Here is an 18548-nt window from a genome sequence, read left to right as displayed (position 1 = left end):
TTTTACATATATCTGAAACCATCTTCACATTGTTGAGAGGTGGAGCTGTTTAGATGAGTATCATTTAGAGACAAAATTGATGAGTGTTTTTATAATATCAAAGTTGGATACTTTCAGATGTATTATTTTTACCATAAAAGAGCTGGTATATTGCTACACATGTGAAAGGGATATCTATCTCTCTTGCAGCTTTTAACCCCTGTGTGTATACAACTGAAGAAGTGTTTTTATATATTCAGTTTCCTCTGTGCATCAAGTACCTTGCACCATTTAAGGTTTCCTTTTAGTAACTTTATTTTCCTGTTTTTTTAGAGTACCTTTAGTTTTTAAACTATTTTGTCATTATCACTGAAATCAGAAGAATTGCTGAGATGTTTGTTTATTGGTCCAAGTTTTGTTTTGTAAGGGTTGAATTTAAAGGTTTTTAAAAAATTTGTTTTATGAACAACATAGTTCTGTTTCCTCAAAAGGTGCTGCCTTGGTTCCCAGAATTTCAAATTATAGAGAGTGAATTGCCACTAAAACTGTGAACAGTGAAAATTGTATTTTTTTAAAGCTTGAGCATCTGCTACAATATTATATTTAATATACTACATAATACACTTTAGTACCCGCCATTATTGCCATGTCTATTCATGTGTAGAGGCATAAGTAAATTATTTAATATCTACCTTTGACCTTGAACCGACCTTGCTGACCATGACACCATTTCCTCCTTTTTTTTCTACCCCTGAACATTAGGAGGTATTAGAGGATTTACCCTCGTATGATTTGGAGGTAATTATGCTTAAATCACGTATCATGTCTGCCAAATGATAGCCTGGGTAGCTTAACAGTCACATGAAATTACAATGTTTTGAAGTTTCTCTAAATTTTAAGCAACATTTTTTTTCCAAAATAATTTAAATAAGACATTTTAGAACAATGATTAAGGAAAAACCCAAAGAATCTTACCTTAGGTGCTTGATTTAGTAAGTAAACTAAATCCAATTTGATTTTGAAATTTTTTATCTTTGATTTAAGATATAATCACTACAGTCGATTAGACTACTAAGGTACATATCTTCTAAACAAATATTTCAAATTGTAAAGCTACTTAAGGCTAACAGCAGGGCATAAGGAAATTCTTTTTACTGTTTCCCTGTCTCCCTTCTCAGAGGATGTCATACATCATGAATTTATTTAATGGGCATGCTTAGATTTATCTGTAAGCATAACCTTCCTGTCATTGAAAGGCAAATATGTTCTTCTCATCATTTTTGATTTTTATTTTTCTAATTGTCATTGAGAAAACTTGAAATAGAGTTTTGCCTTCTATCTAACAGAAAATGACCAAAGGACAGTATTTGTTTTGAAAAAAAAAATACTGTTCATAACATGTTTGCCTGTCAGTTTTCTGCTTTATTAAAATGCATGCAGATGTGGCGGAATTAGGAAGAGTTGTAGATGACACTTTACTGCTGACATACCCGGATGGCTGCCTTCATGTCCTATCCTCAGCTTATAGAAGTTTGTGTAGCAGTATTCCGCTCCTGTCAATGTGGGCTTTTAGAAAAATGTCAACTTTGGCCTGGCCCTAACTTTTAAAATAACCTTGACATTGTTATTGACCATGGAGTAGCCTTGACCTTAATTTGATATTTGACCTTGACCCTGTTTTGCTGTGACCTCGCTGTACTGATTGTGGGAGAATTCATTATAAGGAATTGACAGCTGTTGGTGATGATGGATTATTTTTGTCAGACTGCAAACTCTTTGTTGTCTCTTATTTTTTTTACTCCATTTCAGAACCTTAAAGACATGTGTTATATTAAACTGAATTAATCCTTATTTTAACCTTTATTTTGTTCAGTCACTGATTATTTTTGCATTCTGTACTATCTGTAGCATACGTTGTTTGATTTGTGAATGAGCATATAAAGTTATAGTAGACTATTAAATTTTTATTTTCTTAAACAATATCAGTGGCCCAAACCAGCTATATTGAGAGGAGAGAGTGAAAATGCCAAGAAATACTGATGTTCCATAAAGTCATTGTCATAACAATTAAAGCATGCTCTAAACAGATATATGTAAAAATGCCCTCTTTTTAATGAATTTGCTTTAATTGTGATCTCATGCTTATTAATAATGGTGTTTTTTGTGTAGTCCTTGTTTTTACATAGTTTAGCAGAAATTTGATTTAGTTAAAATATACTAGTCTTATATACATCTTTCAAAAAGCATTAGATTTCAACTTTCCTCCTTATATCCTTTTTTAATCTGGATTTATTGTCTAATTTTTATATGTTTCTTCTGTTTAAAATAATTTTATATTTCAAATTTTCAACAGATAAATAACTTATCTATTTTTAACATCTAGATTAGATTCTGTTCTTAATTAAGACTATTTACAAACGATGGTTGTATAGATTAGGTGAGGTGCTTTTAATGATTATTAATAACTTAATGCACTGTTAGACCTGTCAGGTGGCATCATTTTCACATTTAATATGGAAATAATATCTGATGTCTGTTTTTTTAAAACAAATTGGCTGAAAATTTTTGTTTTGAATCAGATGTAGCTCCATGTTCAAAGTCTCAGGCAGGTCTCCATGTAGGTTGGCTTCACCAAAGACTGAAAATTGGTCTTGACTTTAGTACCAAACATTATAGTCTGCTTCAGTTCAATAACAAGATAAACGGTAGTAGTCCACTTAAAGAAAGCAACTACTGATCTTTTAAAAAAATCATTTGACATTTCTTTCTTTTTATTAATCAGGATTAATGTCCTATTAAACTGAGCTACCATTAAATTATTTTTGGCTAATGTAGACAATATGTTTTTGATTTGGGGAGAGTGGTGGGGTGTTGTGGGGGGGGGGGGGTAAAGTTCTTTTGTGAAATGAGCCCCAGGTCTAAGTTAGTCCTGATGTGAACCTGCCTTTTGACTTATTTACAAGTGGGGAATCCTATTTCCCTGTCAACTTTGAGCAATACTGACTTTTCAAGGAGGAAAAGCAAAATATAATTTAAAAAGGTCTAGGATTTGAGATTTATTTTTTGTGACTAATTGTAAAAAAATATTATCATGGTTATTATTGTACAAGTATTTTTTCCCTTTCATTTCACCAGAAGGAACTCCATGGTTCAGAAGATGAAGAAGAGCAGTCAGCCACCGTTATTGTAACTCCAAAACCAGAAAAAGAGAGAAAGAAGCCAGGCCGCAAACCCCTGCCCTATGAAGAGGCTTTGAAGAAACGGATCAATGTTCTCTATGATACAGTATTTAACTTCCAGGTGTGAAAACTGCTCTGTTTTGTGTTACTTCACTAGCTGCTTGTGTGTTAATGTTCTGTCACAGTTTGAGCTGCTTTGGTAATGCTGTATTTCAGACATGAGCTTTTTCTGCGGAAAAGCGGAATTCTGCATTTTTTAATTCAGTTCTGATGGTTCCTGAGATTTGTCTTGTCTGAGATTCGATAAATGTTCAGATATATATATTTTTGAAACCGAGGCTCATGTCTGGTATTTGAATTGAAATGATTTATAAGCGGAATGTTTATTAGTAGCTCTCCTTTTAAACTTGCTGAGTGGGGGAAAAAGTTATTATTTTTGTAAGATATAGACTTGCTTTGGAGTAGTGTAAGGAAAATGGTTGGAAAATTTTGCTTCTTTTGTTTTCTGCTTTGCTTTTCATGAAAATTTTGAATTACTATATTATTATGATCACATTACCTTCTGAAACCAACTAACTCATATTTTCTGATAAACATATAATTTTTTTATCATTTTTGATTTTCCTGTTCAGGAAGAAAACCGCTCACTGATAGATATCTTCATTGAGCTACCTTCAAAGAAGGAATACCCTGATTATTATCAAGTCATTTCTGAACCCATTGACATGAATACCATCAAGACTAAGATAATGGAAGAAAAGGTAGTTATACACATTTCTGTTATATGTGCGTTACAGTTTTTAAGTTCTGTATTATTTTTTCTGCGTGAAACTTTTTGGCACTGAAAGAAATTTTAAAAGTGTTTCCTTATAAATAGGTTACTATGAATGTTTTAGCTTTTCCAAATGATTAATTTTTACAAGTGTATTCCATGCTGTTAAAGTTTTTAACAATTTTTTACTTCTGAAAATATGCTGAAATTATTTTTGCAAGTATTGTTTAAGTTGTATGATGTTATAACCTAACAATAATTTTGCTGTACTGAATGAATTCATTCACTTTTTCAGTATACTACAGAGCAAGCCCTGATAGCGGACCTAAAGCTGATGTTCAGTAATGCCAGACATTACAATGAGGAGTCTTCTCTGGTCTACCAAGATTCACAGACGCTAGAAAGAGTGCTGAAACAGAAGATAAGAAACCTCACACCACTGTCACCACCCTCTAAACAGGGACAGAAGAAGTAAGTCTATATAATTGTTTCTTATGAGACTAATGAGTTTTCTAGGTAAAAGACAAGATGTTTCAAGCCTCATTAAAAGGCCCCATAGAAACACATATAGTTTCCTAAGAAACAATCTACTTTTTATCGCCATTGCACAAGAGATGATGAAAATCCTGTTGCACTGAATTTTGTTATATATTCTCACTATTACACACAGAGGCTGAAAAATAATTCTTGTCTGTGATATTTATCTGTTTTACACATTGCCACCCTCTTCCCACAAGGAAGGTGAAATTATTGGCTTTTACTGACAATAGTGTGTCTTTCTACACATGTGGTAATCATATTGACTTACTTTTTTAGAGGTACACCGAGTACATGCATTTTAGTTAAAAGTTCACATTCAAAGAAATAGATGTTAAATGTGTGGAAAAAGAGGATGCTTATCTGTTCTTATATATTTTGTTATAAATGAATTATGTTTGTTGATTTTGTTTGTCAGTCGTCCCAAATCCAAGAGTTTGTCTCCACTGGCTCAGAAGCTACAGCAAGTCTATGACATCATAGCCAACTTCACAGACTCCAGGGGCAGAGTACTGTGTCCTCCCTTCATGAAGCTGCCTTCCAGATTGGTAAGTGGACAAGCATTTACTGCCACTGGGGATGTATCTTCTATGTTATCAGGCCAGTTTGTATTCTAACATTAAGTGCAATATTTCAGCACAACCATTTAACTATTTGGTGATTCAGCGTAGCTTTTCTGTTGTCTCTTTAATAACGATGATTAAAATGCTGATTGTTTCTAAAGAGAATGTATGAAACAAAAATATCATAATTTGATTATATTTTATGAGATGATGAAACATATTGATGAGCACTATAAACATATGTCACATTTTTTCATAGGAATATCCTAACTACTACGAAGTAATCAAGAAGCCTATAGATATGCAGCACATCTTTGGCAAGATGACAAACAATAAGTACGAGAGCCTGGAGGACCTGGTCTCTGACTTTGTCCTCATGTTTGACAATGCTTGCAAGTTTAATGAGCCGGACTCTCTTATATACAAGGTGAGGAGAAAATGACAGAGACTGAGTGGATGTTTATCATATAATATTGATAATAATAGTTACTTGAAAACCATTCAGAGAGCACAGACCTCTTCCAAGACAAGTAAATAACTAATAAATATCCATTAATTAATTAATAAATTAATATCTATTAATTAATTAATGGATCATCACCAAAATCTACAATAATTACTCTTATCACTTTCTGATAAATTTATAATCAGAAAAACTGTATATTTCTATATAATATTTGTGGTGCTATCACTGCATAGAAATGAGCTGTAGTGTAGCCTGCTTTTTAATTTTGTTGCTACCTCTCAATAGGAATGTTCTGCTTTTAAGAAATTATGGCTTAAAAAATACAGTATCTGTAAAATCCACAATTTTCCCATTGAAAAGATCGAGTAATTACCGTAATAACTTTCAGCTCCTGGGTGGAAGTAGTAAGGATGAAAAAAAGGATCATGATTTTTTACTTTGAATTTAAGGGATGTTTCATCTCACCTGGATAGATGATCTATTAAATTGTAAATGTAATTATCTACAGTGCAAGTAGTTCTGTATATTATCTATGTTTCTTTCCCTGTCCAGGATGCCCTCACACTGCAGAGAGTGTGTCTGGAGAAGAAAGGAGAGCTGCAAGATGAGGAAGATGATAATGAAGTCCCAGATGTAAAAGCTGTGGTGCTGGAAATGATGACTAATCTCTTCATTTCTGTCTACAACTACCAGGTTTGTATGGAGCTGCATAACTTATCTATCAGTCGACAATCTCGTGTAAATATTTTATAGCACTGGATTTATGATAACAATTCTTGATTATTTTTTGCTATTGATTAAAAAAGGGAAAATCAAGTTAGAAAATGATGTGAGCAAGGTTCCAAATTTTGTTCGTTTCAGGATGAAGAAGGTCGTTGCTATAGTGACTCCTTTGCTGAGTTGCCCTCAAAAGAGGTTGCAGAACAGGAGGGAGAGCAACCAGTTGTGACTGTGTAAGTCTTAAATGATGCTAGACATTCTCTCTCTCTCTCTCTCTCTCTCTCTCTCTCTCTAAGTGGGGGAGGAAAGGAGGCATTCAACTGCTTTTATTGTTGGTTCATGGAGCATGGTATTTTTAAAATGCCAAGTAACATAGTATTCCAAGTGCTTAAATTCTTTTAATGAATGAGATGAGTGCACTTTGGTGGTGCAGTTAGAAATATTTACATTCTTTAATGTGATGCATTTTCAAGTATTGGTTGGGTTTTATACTTAAAGGGATAATAACTCTTCGTATGAGATCTATATTTCACAATAAAAACGTTGTGAACAACTCATAGAAATATAATATATTCTGTTGTACCACAAAAACGGCAGTAACAGCTATTATTCTGATATCTGAGCTTGTCTTTAGACCACGTGACCTCCATTGATGGCTATACTCTGTTAAAATCTCTTAAGAGATTTTAACAAAAAACCAAACTTTTTAGAAAAAAACCAGGGACTAACTTTGAATGTAAAAATGGATTCATTAACCATTGGTAAGTATGGGAAAATTGTTGTTTACTCCAGGAAAATTATTTTTTTGACCGAAACGAAGAGTTATTATCCCTTTAACTATCATGTTAACTTTTTGATTCCAGAAAACCTCTTACATTTGACCAAATCAAAAGAAATTTAGACAGGGTATGTATCATTTCCTCTTTTGAAAACTGTGGCTGTGCATGTAATGTAAGAAATCATAAAAATTATGAACACTTTCCTTATAATTTAAAGCCTTTTCAGAAAGTTTTAAAAATTCAAGGAGAAATTTGCAGTTTGATGAGATAGCAGCATATATTAATGCATCCAATTCCATTTTTTCAGGGAAGATATCGCAGACTGGACAGATTTCAGGAAGACATGTTTGAAGTGTTTTCATACGCACGCAAGGTTAGCCGCACAGACTCCCAGCTTTACGAAGACGCTGTTGAAATGCAGATGTTTTTCATCAAGATACGTGACGAGCTCTGCAAGAACGGGGAGCTCTTGTTAACGCCTGCACTCAGTTACACCGAGAAACACCTGCAGAGTGCGCTGGATGAGGAGAAACAGGAGAAGCTGCCAAAAGAGATGCGTGAAGATGAAGAAAAGAAACAGGCAGAAGAAACAAACAAAAAAGAACAAGAAAAAGAAGTATGCTTTTAAAGATATTTAGCTATTTATTGTGAACCTTATATAATTTTCATAGTTTCTTACATAAAATGACATTAAGTTGACCCCACAATTTATTTTTATGAAATTTATAGAAAATATTTAAGTCCAGTCAAATCAATATCTATTTACTACAGTAGTCATTCTCTTTCATTATTTACTTTTTTCCTCAGAATTTTGGAATCATTTCAAATATGTGATAATTATGCAAAATTACAGCAAGAAGACATTGGTGAGAACAGTGTGAGTTATGGTGGTCAGACCTATTCAGTGGGGGACTTTGTGTACATTGAGCCAAGGTAGGATACACATTACCATTTTTATCCCTGGACCCTCCCTCCAAGTTCCCCCCTTCTCACACACACACACACACACACACACACACACACACACACACACACACACACACACAAAAAAAAAAAAAAAAATAAATAAATAAATAATTAAAAAAATCTTGCTTGGTACAAATGTGTTCCTGTGTGAAAACTTAAGTCCTGCAAGTTCCTGCGAATGCAAACTTAAGCATTGAAAAAATTTGCAGTCACAAAGAGTCAGGTAATAGACAATTGTTCAGTAATGCGTTGGAAAACAGTGTACATTACATGTAAAGTATTTCATTTTATAGCCCCCACCAAAAATTGAAAGCTTAGCTTAAAAATTTTAAAAGTATTATATCACAATCTGTACTAAGAGAAGTTTAAATGGCATCCAATATGTTCATATTCTTTGTTTCAACAGAAAACTTTTAATCGGTATAAGGGTGGAAAATTTACCAGATCAGTATTACATCAGCAGTACCTGTCCATTTTTTATACTGTTTAAAAGTTTGCTAATGATAAAACGAACCCATACTATATTGACATCAACGCATATCAAATGAGACTCTTCAAGATCGCGTATGTGGTGACACGTACATGGAGTTATGATGTTCTTTCTAGGGAGAAAGGGTTGGAGCCTCACATCGTGTGCATAGAGCGCCTGTCTACAGAACCCACAGGAGAAAACTTCCTCTATGGCTGCTGGTTTTGTCGACCAAATGAAACATATCATCTGGCAACCAGAAAGTTTCTTGAAAAGGTACGTACCCAACAGCCATACCATTAGGAGGATGTTTATGAAAGATACAGAATATTTATAGAAAAAATTGCATAGGGAAAAACCTCTAATGGTTAGAAGTTTATCTGTGTGTGTGTGTGTGTGTGTGTGTGTGTGTGTGTGTGTGTGTGTGTGTGTGTGTGTGTGTGTGTGTGTGTGTGTGTGTGTGTGTGTGTGTGTGTGTGTGTGTGTGTTTTCTACAGTTAACTTTAAGTTGTTTTAAACCAGCATTTCTATGTTTTCTATTTTTATGTACAGACACAGATGTGTCTGTACATATTGCCATCACCTGCGTCTGTCGTCGCCGTCGCCGTCGCCGTCGCCGATGCCGATGCCGGCGCCGTGCACTTTCCTTGTAAACACAATAAGTGGAGGGCAGTTTTACTTTTTGGCTTAATATTTACAAAGCTGATGAATATTCATAAAACGCAGGTCAAGTTCGAAAACCAGCATGATCAGGCCATTATTGTAGAAGTTATGCTGTTTTTTCACTTTTCAGCATATATGCAACCCTGTAAACACATTTTAAGGAAAACCGTTAGGCCTGTTGTCATGAAACTCACAGGAGTAATCAATCTTACTAAAACGCAGGTCAAGATCGAAAATCGGCATGATCGGGCCACTATTTTAGTTGTTATGCTGTTTTTTCATTTTTCAGCATATATGCAACACTGTAAACACAATATAAGAAAAACAGATAGGCCAATTGTCATTTAACTCACAGGAGTGGTCAATCTTACTAAAACACAGGTTGAGTTCGAAAATCAGCATAATCGGGCCATTATTTTAGAAGTTATGCTGTTTTTTCAAATTTCCTCAGATTCAACTCTTAGGCATGTTAACAGTCTCATTATTGAACTAATAAGATACGTAAAAGTGTTTGTTTGACATTTCCTGCATCTTTACAACATTGTTAGTTGATTATGTAAAAATGATGGTAAACTTTTTAGCGTGTATTGTGTAATAAAGTTTCAAAAATGGAAATAAACTCATATCATTGCAGTTTGTCAGATTCAATCATTCACTATGTTCAGAATCTCAGAATGGAGGAAATTGGACATTTAACACTGTTGTATTGATATTTTTCCCATCTCATCAATTTTCTTAGTTGATCGTATAAAAATGGCAGTAACCTGTTAATTTTGTTTTATGTTAAAAAAAGTGTTAAAAATGGAAAAAAAAACATTTCAGAACAGTGCTGTCTTGTTTACATTTTGGCATTTTCAAGTTGTGACTTGGAAATTCCATGGGCCTGAAGACCTTTGCTAGTCACATTTTCTGAATATCCATGATACTAATATTTTATTATTAAAAATTGATGGTCATTATGCTGTTAAACATTATGTAATATTGCATCAAAATTTGAAAAAAACCTATTTTGGGCACTGCTCCCATGATGACCATTTAAGAAAAACCATGTCACTTACTGTTCTCAAACAGTACAGTAAATATGTACAGATGTGTCTGTACATATTGCCATCACCTGCGTCTGTCGTTGCCGTTGTCGCCGGTGCCGATGCCGTGCACTTTCATTGTAAACATGATAAGTGGAAGGCAGTTTTACTTTTTGGCTGTATATTTACAGAGCTGATGAATATTCATAAAACGCAGGTCAAGTTAAAAAAATCAGCATGATCGGGCCATTATTGTAGAAGTTATGCTGTTTTTTCACTTTTCAGCATATATGCAACACTGTAAACCCATTTTAAGGAAAACCGATAGGCCTGTTGTCATGAAAATCACAGGAGTAATTGATCTTACTATAACACAGGTCAAGTTCGAAAATCGGCATGTTCCACGGGCTTGAAGACCCATGCTAGTAACATTTTCTGAAAATCCATGATATGTGTATTTAATTATTAAAAATAAACGGTCATTTTGCTGTTAACCATTATGTAATATTGCATCAGAATAGAAGAAAACACAATTTTGGGTGCTGCTGCTAAGATGACCATTATGGGAAAACCATGTTACTTATGATTGTCAAACTTTCAAAAAAGAAATACAGGACTAAAATGCAGAGTAATTGATCTTACTAAAACGCAGGTCAAGTTCAAAAATCGGCATGATCGGGCCACTATTTTAGTAGTTATGCTTTTTTTTTCACTTTTCAGCATATATGCAACACTGTAAACACAATATAAGAAAAACAGATAGGCCAATTGTCATTAAACTCACAGGAGTGGTCATTCCTGCTAAATCGCAGGTTGAGTTCAAAAATCAGCATAATCGGGCCATTATTTTAAAGAAATGCCATTTTTATGTACAGACACAGATGTATTTTACCTGTTGAGCATAATTAAAATTTGATGTTGAATTTGCAGTTTAACATAATGTACTTTTGCATCAGAATTGACAGTAGCCTTTTTTTGTTATTCACAATTTAGATATGGACTGTTGATATCATAAAAAGAAATTAAGCCTTAAGCAATACTTAATTAACTGGACTTAAATATGGAATTGGAAAGCAAATAGTCCAGGGCATAATAACACTGATCTGCTTTCTCATTCCCAGGAGGTGTTCAGAAGTGATTTCTCAGACAGAGTCCCACTAAACATAGTGCTGGGCAAGTGCTTTGTCATGTTTGTCAAAGACTACTTTAAAATGAAACCAGAGGTAAGTAGTAATTGGGTTTGAAATACATATGCATTTATTTTTATCATCACTAACTAAGTCAAAGAATTATTCGTGTTTGAAAACATAAAAACATAATTAGTGCAAAAGCTCTGAAATTGGGATGTCAAAGCTCTGAAATTGTAATTAAAAAAAAAAAAAAGAAATATAAAGTGACAAAACAGTGACTTGTTGATAGATCCTCTTTTGACAGTAGAAAGATATTTCCTGTAGTACAAAGATAGAGTGCTTTGGTGTAATGATGGTAAAAAATTAAATCATTCCACCTGTTTCATTCCTGCAACATGTTTAAGTCTCTTGAGAACATTTGACTTTTTTAAACACATTTAATACTGTTCTATTAACAGGGTTTCCCAGACAAGGATGTTTACGTCTGTGAATCAAGGTACTCTGCAAAACACAAAGCATTCAAAAAGATAAAGATCTGGCAGGTGCCTCGCAATGAGAGCGTTAAAATCGTGCCACGAGAACAGATGCTAACCACAGTACGCGTGGCCTCCGTGTTCGCAGAAAAAATGGTGGGAGGCAAGGAGGATATTGGAGATGATGGACAGCCGTTTTTGCTAGACAAGCGGAGAAGTGTAAGGATTATTTTTCTTTAGTACTTCTCAGAATGATTAAATAATTTAGAAACTACAAAAACACATTTTATGAAACTTAAATGAATATTAGCATTATGGCTCATAAAAGCTTGTGTTGGTAGTTTACATCATATATCATGTATAAAAAGTTGTTTTGTCAAATGCCCTCAATAAAAACAATTTTATGAATATGACATTATTACATTAGACCAAGAACTGTCTTAATAGTAAAGTCATTCTTTTTTCTTTGAACAAAACACTTTAAATGTTTTACATTTGATATTTACTTTAGGTTGTCATTCAGGAAGTTGCCACTCCTGAGGAAGGAATAACATACTATGAGCAGTTCATTGCTCCTAATGGCTGCTTCAAACTAGGTAAGATATAGAACTGCAGACAGGGGAAAACTGCTTGGATTTCAGTCACAGACTGACTTTAAAAAAAGAAGAAAAAAAACAACTTCAGAAGTGGCAATGGTCAAGTGATTCTTGTTGCTTGACAGTAAATCTGCAGGTATGCAGCAGGTATTTTTCAGGTTAAACTTTCAGACTGTTTGATGTAGATCTTGACCAGCATTGGTCTGCATGTTGTACCTCCAATGTGGTACCTCCGAAGTGGCACATTTTTGTGAGCTGTTTAGATGAATATATTCTGCCAAAATACGTTTTGGTTATGTATGATTTTCTAACTAACATTTTTTTCTCATTTGACAACTATGCAACTATTTTCTGGTCATTATTTCATCTGAGTCATTATTTTTTGGTCTTTTATTGCAAGTAAAATGTTTGTTTTCCTTAAGATATTATTGATCTTGTTCAATTTTCAGATGATCATGTCTATGTGAAAACGGAGAGGGAAATGCCTATCATTGTCAAGATAGACAAGATGTGGGCAGACCAGAGGTAGGGGATGGGCTAGGAGTTCTATTTATGTTTAACGTGGGTCAGAAAATAAGTATATTTTCATTATTATTAAAACTTCATATTCTCAGTTGTGCAAGTTTACATAATGGAAATTATTTCAAATCTTTCTTTTGTTTCATGTCTGTTTATTTGTCACCTTTGTTATCTTCTATAGTTAATTATAATTCAATTGGGTAAATTTGAACAGAAGATAAAAGTGGTACTATTAAATATTATCACTACCTCTTTTTGTACAGTGAACATAAAAAGTATTTGTGTCCCATTTAGATATAAGCAGCTTCTAACAGATAGATGCATTTAACTAGTATTGGATGAGTTTTTACTTTAAAATAAAATATCACTGTTAAATATCATCTCTTTCAATTATTTCAGGGGTGCAGTGTACATTCAGGGCCCAAAGTATTTGTATCCTCTAGAAGTGGAGCATCCACCTACCAGACTGTTCTTCAGAAGAGAGGTTTTCCACAGTGACACGGAGCCCATTACATACTCACTGGCTAATATAGTGGGGAAGTGTGCTGTGCTTTTCTACAAGGAGTTTTGTACAAGTAAGTTAGTGACTTATAAACAATTTTATGTTTCTAACAATTATCAAGAGATATTTTTTGTGAAAGGGAAGTATTTTTCACATGCGTTACATAATTTTCCTTTTGTCAGCATAAAATGAAAATTTGAATACAGAAACAAGAATTTTTTAGTGTGAAAATGCTTGAATTTGTCATCAATAGTGATGTAAATCCTACAGCTATTACAGCTCAAATTAAAATTATTGATTCAAATGAAAAGATAGTTTGTTGAGTGACAAGTATCTCCAGTACCAAGTCTGTATCAAGTCTGTAATTGATAGCATATGTATGTATTTTTTGTTTTTCTATTATAGGCCGACCCACAGAATACCCAGAGAAAGATGTGTATGTCTGTGAGTCCAAATATGTGGAGGCAGAAAAAACTATTAGGAAAATGTCCAAAAGCTCCAAGGTAAGCCCAGTGTCAAATCATTCTATATAAAGCCAAAACAATGATATCAAGTCATTTTGTTTTTTTAATTGTTGTATTTATTTTGAGTGACTGTCCTGCGTGGTGTTTTCTAATGTTCATTGAGTAATTGAGATCTTCAGATTTAAGATTATTTTACAAAATATTTTGAAAAACTTGTTTTCACAGATAAAACTGATTAAAAAAACTTTTTTCCAGAAAATTACTTTGTCACCTAAAGTCACAGATGATGAAATCTACTTCTTTAGAAAGTCCATCACACCTAAGAAGGTAAATATATTTTTGATAGAAAGAAGGCTATATAAAGGGGAAGATATTGCCCTTAAAGATGTCTACTGATATGTACACAATTCTTGTTTTTATATATCATAAGTGAACATATTTCAGGTACTCATATGTACAGTGAATAATTATCTTCTATTCCACTTTACTCAAAATTTAGTATAATACATTGTTTTCAGGTGAAACCTTTGTTTTTTTATTACTGTTCCAAAATGTTACATTGCATCAAAAATTTGGCCAAGAATTCATTTTTGTCCCATTTATTTTAATGTCAAGGTGCCATCACCTCATCTTCTGGCTGCAGTTGATGAGCCAGCAGACGACATGGCATCTGAGATGACAGAGGCGCCACCTAGTAACATGGATGAAGACAGCATGATGGAGCACAGCTTCAGTTATAACACCAGTTTTGATGAATTACATGCAAGGCCTGCTACGCCATCTTCAGCATCTGTTGAGGGAAAGCCAGCTAAGAAGGTGGTTAGTAGGACAGTAGATAGAATTTCTAGATGTCTGATGATATTTTCTTCTTCAACTTGAGATCTGTAATCTAAATAAATTTAAAAATTACTCATTGATTTAATTAAAATTGACTGTAAGGATGCAAATATATATAAAATTTTTTATTGTTTTTTCTTGTTGTCTGTGTCGAAATTTGCAGATGATGGTTCAAGCAATATGTATCCTAGTGTAAGAATACTTCTTGTAAAGAGCTGTCTGAATACCTGTTACTAAGTATTTAACCATTTTTCTGAATTTTAGCAAAAGAGGAACCGTAAGCCCACAGGATATATCATATACGCAGCTGAAGTGAGGAAGAAACTCAAGGACCAGCATCCTGACTACTCATTTGGAGAGCTCAGTAAAGTGGTTGGGAACAATGTAAGGGCTGAGTACTGAATAGTTTAACCTGTAATCGCACTAGATTTAAAGTCAGTTGTGATAAAAATAAATGACAGTCTGAGAGACAGAGATTTTGTGATTTTGTACGAGGTCACAAGATCAGCTGCCATGATTTTTACTTATATATAATTTGTGACTTATGCTGTAATCTTTATTTATTTAGTGGAAGAGTCTTCCAGATGAAGAAAAGAGGCGCTATGAGGAAAAGGCCAAGAAACAGGCAGAGATCAACGATGCTAAAAGGGCGGCAGAGGCCGAGGCCCAGGCAGCTCAGTCTCCAGTCCCAGGGTACAGGACAGGGTCCCCGGGGGTGGCTGGACATGGCCAGATGACCCCAGGGATGTATCCCCAGCAACACATGCAAGGTGAGCGTTCTGTGAAAGATTGCACTGCAACACTCAAGTACCAGTCACAGGTTTTGAAGCACCACATTGCTGAATGAAATGCTATAGAATTTCCTCATCTTCCTTGCAACAAACATGAACTAACATTTCCAAAACCTAATTTACACACTTTTGAAATAATGAAAATATGACCTGCATTGATATTATAATTATGTATTTTCTTTTTTTCAAAAGAGATTTAGAAAGCCATGAAAGTCACAATTTGTCAAACCTTAGAAAAGTAGAACAACAATTTTGCTGGCGTCAGAAATTTTTGCCGCATTTATTACTTTTCATTTGGGTTTTGAATACTGAAATTAAGCTAATTGCATGTCTGTGTAGGTTATCCTCCTGGTTATCCTCAGCAGCAGCAGAGGTATCCCAACCAGATGCCCCCACCCCAGGGCATGCAACCAATGCATGGGATGCAGTACATGGGCCAAGGTAATGATGATGATGATGGTAATAAATACAGTGGGCTGTGTTCTTATATAAAGGAAATTGTGTATGTGTATGTGTTCAGCTATCACACTGTAGATGGTGACTGTGTTAGTTGTGCTCAGATAGCATAATATAGAGGTCATTGTGTTATTGGTTCAACTAACACATTATATAGGCCATTGTGTTGCTGGGTTCATATAGCAAAAGTGTAGGGGGATTATATAAATTTTTTAATATTGCTTGACTAAAACATGTTTCAGTCAGTGTGGTTCAACAAGTTACTCGTTTACAGTATTTTGTGTTGTTGCATTGTTGTTATTTAGCCAGTGTTAGAGACATTATAATGCATGGTTGTATTTTGATCCACATCACTGTTTGCAGCATGTTATTGAATATTTTTATTATCATATTAAGTGTAGACTATATCTCCTTATAGCCACCCATGTTTATGCTTTCTTCTGCATATTTGTTATTATCACCTGATATTTTATATTAATTTTACAATATTTATTCATACATAGTCTATGTGCACTGGGTTCAGACTAGCATTATAAATTTTTTGGGGTATATATATATATATATATATATATATATATATATATATATATATATATATATATATATATATATATATATATATATAGTTATTCAATATTTTAAGGGATATATATATATAATTTCATTTTTTTTCTTTTTGACATAATGTACTGCCAGTACATTTAGTGATCATCAACATCAAAGCAGTAATTAGAGGCTGGTAATGCTGCACATTTCTTTTTACATTTTGTGCTTCTAGCACAATTACCTGAACAATTAAGTCTTTGCATTATTGAAAACTTGCTGAAATTAAAAGACATTAGCATGTTCATTCAGGTTTGACCAAAATCACTGGAACAGTGTTTTTGTAATTAGTATTTATATTGAAATATAAATTAAAAGTGGAAATTCTGTTTTGCTTTAAATTTTGTTAGTCCCTTGCTAAACCAAAATGCAGCAAACCTTTTTTTGTGATTATGATTTATGTGTATTATGAATTGGCTGTAAAGTAATAAATGTTTTTATGCTAGTATGAACCCAGATTAGTTATTTAATCAATGTGTATTTTGTACAATGTCATGTTGTATATGTAGACAGCAGGGCAGTGCCTGTAGGTGTGCATGTTTTCTGTTTATTTCAAAGGCATGGCTCCCCAACAACAGCAGCATGGACCTCCCCAGGGCATGATGCACGGTGGCATGGCTTACCCCCACACCCACACCCCACCCCAGAGGCCAGGCATTCCATACCCCCATGGAAATAACACCCCGGGGACCCCTTACCAACCCTCTCAGGGTAGCACCCCTGGGACTCCATACCAAACTCCCCAACAACAGGGGCAGCTTAATTACCAGATGATGTCTGGGGGACATATGTATCCCCAACAGGCCCAGGGGGGTCACTCCATAGCCCCACACCCCCCACAGGCTATCCCAGGGTTTAACTCGACAACTCCTGCCAGGCCCTCTGATAGAGCTAGCCCTGCACAGGCTGATCCTGCTATTAAAGGTAGATTTTGAATTTGATTTCTCCTTTCAATTTGATAAGATTGTAATGATCTTATACTTATTATTTGCTTTCAACATATTAAAGGCTTATTTATCTGTTTATTATTATATTTTGTTGTTGTTCTGTTCCTTTTTTGGATGCCAAAATATTAATACCATCATATATGGCTTGATCATGACATTAATTATATCAATAATCTTACGTATTCATGTGCTTTGTGCATGTGGGATGACTTGATATAAGTTGGAAACTGGGTCACCAAGTGCAATAGATTCAGGTGCTTTATGACTTTAAATATTTTAAGGGATAAATCAACTGTGCATTCCTTTCACTGCTACTGTTTTCTCAGAGATGGTTTTTAAATGCCAGATAATCAATACAGATGGTGAGGTCAATTTTTTAAGTGTCAGGAGACAATTACTATAGATGGCGCTGCAGGTTTTGTTTCCTTATTTTGTAGGTTCTTCCATGGCTCCTCCACTGCCTCCGCCAAGGCCACCTTCACCCAAGTTTGTCACAGTGCCTGCCAAGACACAGAGGCTGCTACACTCAGAGGCTTATCTCAGGTACTGGGAATGAAATAATTAATGCGGTTTTCAATAAGTAAACATACATCTTTTATTGAATTGAAACTTCTATATTATATTGGTCTAAAACGTGTGCTGTTCTTACATTGGTAAGATCTTTTAAGATATTAAAATATGTTCATTGGCGCAGTCAACACATGGGAAAAATTTGAGATACTGAAGGGTCTAGAGGACCTATACTACAAGATATCCCAATTCTGGGCTGGTCCATACTAAGCATTTTATTTCCGTTAGTCTATGTTTACGTGTGATTTATTGTTTTGCATTGCATATTGAATAAACGTTGCAAGTCCAGATGACCTGCAGTGTCATAATCTTGCAGGTCCTCTGACATTTCAAGTGGTCACGACCAGCCATACAGGCTGTTTCCCCATGTCTCTTGGCATTTGTTGCATGTCTGGCACATCCTAAATTAATGCACACTCCACCATGCTGGAGTCTTATTTTGTGACATACACAATATTATAAGTCAGATACACCACAAGGCAGCAAGGTGTAAGTAACACCCACATTGCTAACTGGTTTTGTATCTATTACATGTTGACAGA

At 34.4% G+C, this 18548-nt stretch overlaps 1 protein-coding gene across 7 annotated transcripts in view; it reads left to right on the top strand.

Moving 5' to 3' along the window:
- The window catches only part of LOC106181932 (protein polybromo-1), a 31166-nt gene that overhangs the window by 11712 nt on the left and 906 nt on the right, over positions 1–18548 (top strand). For 4 of the 7 annotated variants that reach the window (XM_087014478.1, XM_087014474.1, XM_087014475.1 and 1 more), the window contains 25 exons: positions 742–777; positions 3115–3279; positions 3791–3919; positions 4226–4401; positions 4886–5015; positions 5290–5457; positions 6049–6189; positions 6358–6449; positions 7080–7122; positions 7303–7611; positions 7849–7928; positions 8568–8706; positions 11240–11341; positions 11707–11940; positions 12233–12317; positions 12767–12842; positions 13236–13411; positions 13744–13841; positions 14058–14129; positions 14418–14621; positions 14904–15023; positions 15208–15409; positions 15770–15871; positions 17048–17413; positions 17874–17979. In XM_087014478.1, the coding sequence (XP_086870604.1) occupies positions 742–777; positions 3115–3279; positions 3791–3919; positions 4226–4401; positions 4886–5015; positions 5290–5457; positions 6049–6189; positions 6358–6449; positions 7080–7122; positions 7303–7611; positions 7849–7928; positions 8568–8706; positions 11240–11341; positions 11707–11940; positions 12233–12317; positions 12767–12842; positions 13236–13411; positions 13744–13841; positions 14058–14129; positions 14418–14621; positions 14904–15023; positions 15208–15409; positions 15770–15871; positions 17048–17413; positions 17874–17979 (3551 nt within the window). The remainder of the gene's footprint in view (positions 1–741; positions 778–3114; positions 3280–3790; positions 3920–4225; positions 4402–4885; positions 5016–5289; positions 5458–6048; positions 6190–6357; positions 6450–7079; positions 7123–7302; positions 7612–7848; positions 7929–8567; positions 8707–11239; positions 11342–11706; positions 11941–12232; positions 12318–12766; positions 12843–13235; positions 13412–13743; positions 13842–14057; positions 14130–14417; positions 14622–14903; positions 15024–15207; positions 15410–15769; positions 15872–17047; positions 17414–17873; positions 17980–18548) is intronic. The other 3 variants (XM_087014476.1, XM_087014477.1, XM_087014480.1) reach the window with 3 other exon arrangements.

This window comes from Lingula anatina, chromosome 6 (genome assembly GCF_051362555.1).
Source record: "Lingula anatina isolate TDL-2025a chromosome 6, LinAna3.0, whole genome shotgun sequence".
In the NCBI taxonomy this organism is placed as follows: domain Eukaryota; kingdom Metazoa; phylum Brachiopoda; class Lingulata; order Lingulida; family Lingulidae; genus Lingula; species Lingula anatina.
Note: the sequence above shows the minus strand (reverse complement) of the source record. Positions and strands in the feature narration are given on the sequence as shown.